This window comes from Mesitornis unicolor, unplaced genomic scaffold (assembly GCF_000695765.1).
Source record: "Mesitornis unicolor isolate BGI_N332 unplaced genomic scaffold, ASM69576v1 scaffold29471, whole genome shotgun sequence".
NCBI classification, from domain to species: domain Eukaryota; kingdom Metazoa; phylum Chordata; class Aves; order Mesitornithiformes; family Mesitornithidae; genus Mesitornis; species Mesitornis unicolor.
In genome coordinates this window covers 6,652-13,709 of record NW_010162199.1, presented here as the reverse complement: position 1 = coordinate 13,709, position 7,058 = coordinate 6,652, and the positions used below count along the sequence as shown (strand labels likewise).

Sequence of the window (7,058 nt, the reverse complement as noted above, 5' to 3'; positions counted from 1 at the left end):
ACACAAAGCTAAGTGAACAAGGCAATTCTAGCATCTCCAAAGCCACACATATCACCCGCAGTCTGTTCCTGGAGAGCACCATTCCCTTTGGTAGAGCACAGAGTTGGACAAGCAGTTCCCTCTGAACAGGTTGGGATCTCAGCCACAGGACACACTCCTAGGCAGGAAGCAGAAAAGCACTTCAGAGCTGTGCTGGGGTCTAAGACACTGATGGCTGCGTGATGTCTCCCACTCCTGGTAGGACCACAGCAGAAGTATGTAGTCATTTGGATGCGCCTTTGAAAATTTAGTGGCTTCATTGACATGGTGCCTGTTCAAGTGGCATTAGAGACTGAGTGATCTCTATATAGAGCAGTCGCCCTGTACTTCCGAGGTGCACGTAAACTCCCTTTCGTAATACTGTATTTTTCTGAGGTCGAGGTAGACCACTACATGATGATGCTGTGGTAGCCCTGGGTTGGTGGAACAGCTTTTCTTTCCCCTTTTTTTGCAATGCAGTCTCTGGTAGCAACGTCCCAGACCTCTGCTGGTTTGTGTGCACTTGGATTTTTTGCATGCTGTGTCAGATGATTGCACAAGTAATTGTTTGCCTTCCAACACTGAAATGAAAAACAAATTTATTACATGAAGGAAAACATTCCCCTCCTGTTTTATTTTTTTTAAGTGTAATCATTGAATTTTTTATTTTGGGTAACCAGTTGCACCCAGCTGCTACTCTAGTCACTTTTGGATGTTTTTAAAAAAACACTCTCCTTAGGAATTTATTGAGATTACCAAAGGAACCAAACATGAAAATCTTCTTCCAAACAAAATTCTCGTTTCTCGAACTGTTCTTCTCACAGGAAGCCTAGCTAAGTATGTTGGCCTTGCAAGCTGCTCAGTAAGTCTTTGGCAGCGAGCTGGGTGCATAGGTGCAAGGACAAGTCAGTTCCACAGCAAAGGACCTACATATGGCAATCACTTAGCACCAGGTTGCACGCTCCCATTGAGCAAGATTTGTTTAGGTCATCACTGACTGTGACAAAGACAGTTCTGCTGTGTCCAAAGCAGAGTGGGTAACCAGAGAAAGATCAGTGTATCCTGTTATACATTTGAACTGTATTTTCTTTTTTTTTTAAAATTGACATGACTCTTCTCCAGCAATTTAAATGCAAAATATATATTGTCAAATATCTAATGCACTACAAAAGGAAATTGATGTAGTCTGTAGTGAAAACCAGGTAAGAAAATTTGGTATATTAAGCATTTTTATTAAGGGTCTTTAAAGAAGGAGAGAGACCTGCATGTGTCTTCCTGCATCTAGAGTGGAGCATAGATGTCCATATGCTTATTCTTACAGGCAACATGGTATTCTGCTTTATTTTCTGGCTAAATCAGTCCATCTGGGTTCATCACCTGCTTGGCTTTCCGAGACACCTGGCAAGGTCACAAGCAGTCGGATTACACCCTTGCGCTCTCAGGTGCCACCTGCACTGCCCCACTGTAACCCTTGACTCTGTGCTTTCTCCTCAAGGATTTTGGAGCTGCAGCAGAATGGAGACATGGACTTACTGAAGCACAAGTGGTGGCCGAAGAACGGTCAATGTGATCTTTACTCGTCTGTGGATACCAAACAGAAAGGAGGTGCCCTGGACATAAAAAGTTTTGCAGGTGTATTCTGCATCCTCGCTGCTGGGATTGTCCTATCCTGTTTCATTGCAATGTTGGAAACGTGGTGGAATAAAAGGAAAGGCTCCCGGGTTCCATCAAAAGAGGTATTAGACCCTCCATTTCTCCTGGGGAATTTTCATGCACCCTAAAGATTGCTGCCTTGAATTTATAGCATTTAGAGAGAGAGAGGGGAAACAAATTCAGAGAAATTTCCCTAGCTTCCTGATTTTTTAAGGTAAATGTTGTTCCTCAAAATCTCTTTATCTATTTTTTCTAGAAAATTTTGAATAAAAAAAAAATATATATAGATGATGTATAAATATGAAACTATTCTGAGTAAAACACAGCCATTACTTGTAGAATAGTACATTATTAATACATCAATATTTAGTTCATTATTCCCATTGGTGAGAGCTAATTCTCACCAATAAGTTCAAAGGTTTCTTGGTTTCTTCTTGCAAGATATATCCCCTAAGCTCAATGGCTGAGTCTTTCAAAGTAGATTTGCAAAGCTTAGCCCTTTAATCAGCAGTTAGCTGCTTAAATAATCTTGTTCCCATTTTCAGAAATGTTAACCTCTTGAGATTTCCATGAACTTCAGTTCTCATTACTTGATCTGAAGTCCAGGGAAGCAAGAATACGTTAGATTTTTCAGGTTCAGGACACACCTATTTTTGAAATCTACTGCAGATTTGTTTTAGAAAATGTTGGACAGAGACCACAGGGAGATACGTTATTTTACACCAGAGATGGGGTTGCTGCTACACCTGCGTGTGTAATACTTTCCTTCCTGTGGCAACTTGCCTGTCCCTTTACCAGCCATCTGAGCCTAATGTGGTCCTACAACAAATTTCTAGCCTTCGTAATTAAGTCTTTAATTCTACAAAATACCATAAAAACATTAGGGGAAAAAGAAGTTCTTAAAATGTACTTGGCAGTGATGCCCAAAGCTGAACCTAAAAATGAGCTTTAATGTAGCACTATCAATTATAGCTTTTCTATCTGTGTAGCTTAGACACATCTGTGTAGCTTGTGGGGTATTGCTGTTAATTTGTGTGCAGTGGTCTCACCTTCTCTGCAGTTTCTCCATTGTGTTTATTCCTGCTAATCTAATGCTGTGTAATCGGGCAGGATTAATTGCACTACCTAATTAGACAGCATTGGCACGGTGTTAGAATACGTTTAATCTTTTCTTGCCTGTTTTAATTCCCAAGCTTTTTTTGTTCAAGATCTGGACCGGACCATTATCAAAAGAACAAAAAGAATCCCTAGTCTTTAAATTGGGTTTCTGAGGAATGGAAACCATATTGTTTCAACTGGTAAATTACTAAAAAAGACCTAAAATTTACTAGATCATTGCTTACCCAAACCTTCAAAACTTCCTATCTATCTGGTACAAAACATAAAAATAAGTAACAAAGGAAAATGAAAAAAACCAACCCAGATATTTTATATAACTATAAAATTTCCTATTTTGATTTTCAAACACAGAGAAATTCAAGTATATAGTTTCCACAAATGGTATAATTTGGCCTCCTTGATCTTTGTTATGTGGTCTTTAGCTTAGCATTTAAAATTGCATCTCAACGCTAAATTGAAAAGCTTGGCTCAAAACGGAGTTTAACTTGGACGTATGTGCTGAATGTCCCCACTATCCTGGATGTGGGGGTCATTCAGCAAAGAAATACATCTTAACTAACTTTCTTAAAATTCATTTTAGCTTCCATGAAATCCATTGGCTCTTCCAGGCCACTAGTCCAGAGTCGGGGGTCAGATTGGGCCAGTTTGTGGTCAGCAAGCCAACCCTTTTTCCTGGTGGCTGCCATCTTGTGCTCCAGAATGCAAGCATTTATACTGAAAAAAATTGTCTTATGGTTGCGAAGATAACATTTCGGTCGCGTACCAGAAGTAACCCATTCAATGATGTCTGCCTGAGTCTGCAGACAGCCTTAAACGGTAGCTCTGAGAGAAGTATGAACCACCCCAGTAATCTCAATGGGATGTTGACTCTGAAGCCTGATGATAATTTAAATGTGAAAACTGCTGAATATTTCACTACTGATCACACAAGAGAGAAGAGGAAAGATCATATTATGGAGATATGCACAATCTTACTGTGAGTGGGTCTCATTTTGGTGTATGAATTGGGTGGAGATCGGGTTGTGGGCGAAGCATGGGAGAATATCACCGCTTATATATTTTCACTGGTCTGACCCTAGCCCCAAATGCATCTCTGTAAGAGAAGAAAGAGGAGTAATTTGAGTAACATATAGAGGCTCAGAAGTGATGAAATTCCAATTGTTTTCCAGTCGGCATTTTAAATTATAAAGTGTTTTTATGTTTTTCAAAATTAAAACAAAACAAAAGCCACGAATGACAACAAAAAGACCAACCAAAACAGAAAACCCCAAAACCCAATAAAACAAAGCAAAAAGAAAAAAATATCTAGGACTGTCCCTCAGAGACATAGTCATGACTTGCAAGCGCTAATGGAGCCTCTGTATATTTCTTTAGCTTCTGATGTGGCCCCAGGTCTCCTGCATCTGTATGCAGCTCCAAAGTTTTCAGGAGAGAGCATTTGGTGAATGCGTTTGGTTTTGGTGTCACCTGTGTGGTTGTTATGTGCATCCATGTCTATGTCCACCTGTGAATAAACTACAGACAGAAAGCTAAGTCTGAGAAATGAGCGCTGCATTTTTTCCCTCCTGTGATGAGCTCAAACCAAAGCCTCTGTGGTGATCGTCCAGTCCCTGGGAGATCCCTGACGCCCCATTCCCTGCCCCTTTTTCCCCGGTTTGTCTCCCTGTCCCTGCCCTCGGAGGGTGAAATCCCAGAGGGGAGCTGACCTCTCAGCCTCCCTCCAGTCGGGCTCTGTGTTCGGCGTGGTACCAGTGCAAATATTCGGTGATCCGTTTTGCTAAGTAGATGAACTCCTGCAGTTTGTTCTAGGTGTGGACTTTTTCAGAGTGCTTGACTTCATTCCTAGACAAAGGAGGGATCTCAAGCCCGTTCGGTATACTAGGAGTTTTGCCACTGATTCAGGGAGCTCTGGATCAAGCCAGTCATTGAATTGCAGTAATCAAGGCTGGAAGTCATCAGTGCACATCTATCGGCTGCCTAATTGTCCTCTGTGAGGTCCTAGAGTGTGAGATATTTCTAGTGGCCTGGAAGAGCCAGTAGATTTCACAGAGATTAAGGTAAATTTTAAGGTTAGTTGAAATCGGTTTTTGTTCTGAATGAGCTGCACTACCTAGACTGAGGGAATGCCCCCTGTACATGTATACTTAATCTCACTTTGAATTAAGCTATGCAGTTCAGTAGAGAGATGTATGTACAAGATAGGTGATTTATTGTGTCACCCAGGACTTTCTCCTCTCTTTTTAACTTCTGTACATTTAAATTCTGAATTATAACAAACAAACCTGTTTAACTGAGTTCTCTGGGAGGAGAGATTTAAGAAGGAAAAGGGACAGAGGTAAGAGGAGGGATGATATATTATAATAAATACACCAGGCCGCTTTCTCTTCTTCTCACCTGCAAAAGCGTAGTTCTATCAGACTTGATGGAATTGCTTCTTTGTAGGTGAGGGAAGAATTAATCCCTCCTTAGGCATCATAATTTAAAATTGCCTGGTGCACTCTTTTCTGTGCAATGTCAGTGAGTCACCTGTGTTTGGTCTTTTGTCTGGAAGGTCAGCTTTTCTACACCACAATTTATATTATACGAGCAAAAAGAAACCCGAGATGTTTTTAGCCCTTCCTTAAGCCTTGAGAGGATGACAAAGATGGCAACCTGATCCCTTAGAGCCTCCCATGTTGGCATCCAAATTTATTGTGGAGTTGGAGAATTGGCATCATCCCAGGTATTTGAGATTATGGTTTGCTTTCATGGCACAGATACGGCTATTCAGCTGTGGCCAATCCAACCCACCTAGCTCCGAGCCTGGCTTTTCCTGACAGAAACCCACCAGTAGCACTTGGAGATTTGTTGTTGGGATTCAGGGTTTGAAGGTAGCTGTGGTGCAAGGGTCTGCCATTTGGCTCAGCCCACCCAGCCTCGGGCGGCGGGGGTGTTTGCTGGTGGCGTTCAGAAATGCCATCAGCTAACAGCCGTAGTTAACTGTGCGTTGTGCTTTCCGAGCAGTTCTGATCGCACTGTGAAGCTTCAACCCAGCACAAATGGTGATGGTGAGCGGTGCCTCTTGTTTTTCTCACCCCTCAGGACGACAAGGAGATCGACCTGGAGCACCTCCACAGGCGCGTGAACAGCCTCTGCACAGACGACGAGAGTCCCCATAAACAGTTCTCCACCTCCTCGATTGACCTGACCCCGCTGGACATTGACACTTTACCCACGCGCCAGGCGCTGGAGCAAATCAGTGACTTCAGAAACACTCACATCACCACCACCACCTTCATACCAGAACAGATCCAGACTCTGAGCCGCACGCTGTCTGCTAAAGCCGCCTCGGGTTTCTCCTTCGGCAGCGTGCCCGAGCACCGAACTGGCCCTTTCAGGCACAGGGCACCCAACGGGGGCTTTTTCAGAAGCCCTATCAAAACAATGTCATCCATCCCCTACCAACCAACTCCGACTCTGGGGCTGAATATCGGTAGCGACCCAGACCGAGGCACCTCCATCTGAGCATCAGACCAAGTTTCTTCACTGTTTCTTTTTTAGGACTCCCTTTGCAAGGAGCAGCTGTAATATTGTGGGACTAACATGGATGTAACCTTTTTTCTTTTCTTTATTTTATGTTTCTGAGGGCTTTTTAAATTTGTTTGGGGATGACTTTCTGTTGTTTTTTTTCTTTTTTTTTTTCTTTTATTTAAGAATCAGGATTATTAGTAACAACTCTTCCTCCTCCTGTTCTCTGCTTTCTCAGTCTGGTCTCCTCTGCCTCCCCTTATTCTCTTTAGTACTTGAATCACTTATTCTTTGGTTTATCGCCAAGTTAGGTTTTGGTTACTTCAGGCTTTTCATATACTTTAAATATAGGAAACGTGCAGCAATTCATGCATAGAAAAACCCTGAGGATTACTTTACAGAAGGGCATTCGCTCCTCCTCCCCCACCACCTTTTTTTACTATAATTGCAATAACTTAAGTCCTTCTCATGTATTCTGCTGCATCCAGTCAGCGCTCCACTGCTGTGTGTCCTTTTAACTGTGGACCAAAGGCAAACCCTGCAGTTTAAAAAAATGGAAAAACTTTTAAAAAATGCAAAAAGAAGAAAAAAAAAATAGAAAAAAAAAAGAAAGTGAAACAAATAAAGTTAAAAGACCATTCAGGCCCCATAATACAAGAATGCAATTTTGTAGGATTACAAAAAGCCATTACTATGCCAGTAAAGACTACAGTTAAATCTACTTTTGCACTGCAACAGTGCATATGACCTTTATGTGATTG

The 7,058-nt window shown here is 41.9% G+C and overlaps 1 protein-coding gene across 2 annotated transcripts; it reads left to right on the top strand.

Moving 5' to 3' along the window:
• Positions 1–1,518: 1,518 nt before the first annotated feature.
• LOC104547742 (glutamate receptor ionotropic, delta-2-like) lies at positions 1,519–6,848 on the top strand. 2 transcript variants are annotated; one of them, XR_728196.1, is made up of 3 exons: positions 3,749–3,766; positions 4,590–4,847; positions 5,872–6,848. XR_728196.1 is itself a non-coding variant. In XM_010193557.1 (2 exons), exons 1-2 carry the CDS (start codon positions 1,542–1,544, stop codon positions 6,292–6,294), a joined length of 636 nt encoding a protein of 211 aa, XP_010191859.1. In that variant the 5' UTR covers positions 1,519–1,541; the 3' UTR covers positions 6,295–6,377. The 2 variants fall into 2 exon arrangements, 1 of the variants encoding a protein (XP_010191859.1); XM_010193557.1 differs by lacking the exons at positions 3,749–3,766; positions 4,590–4,847 and adding an exon at positions 1,519–1,754 and having other exon boundaries at positions 5,872–6,377.
• The last annotated feature ends 210 nt before the right edge of the window (positions 6,849–7,058 follow it).

Coding starts and splice junctions, on each gene's coding strand:
- LOC104547742 (XM_010193557.1), top strand. CDS start 1,542: ATGGACTTACTGAAGCACAAGTGGTGGCCGAAGAACGGTCAATGTGAT. Junction 1,755..5,871: donor CCCGGGTTCCATCAAAAGAG/GTATTAGACCCT, acceptor CTCACCCCTCAG/GACGACAAGGAGATCGACCT.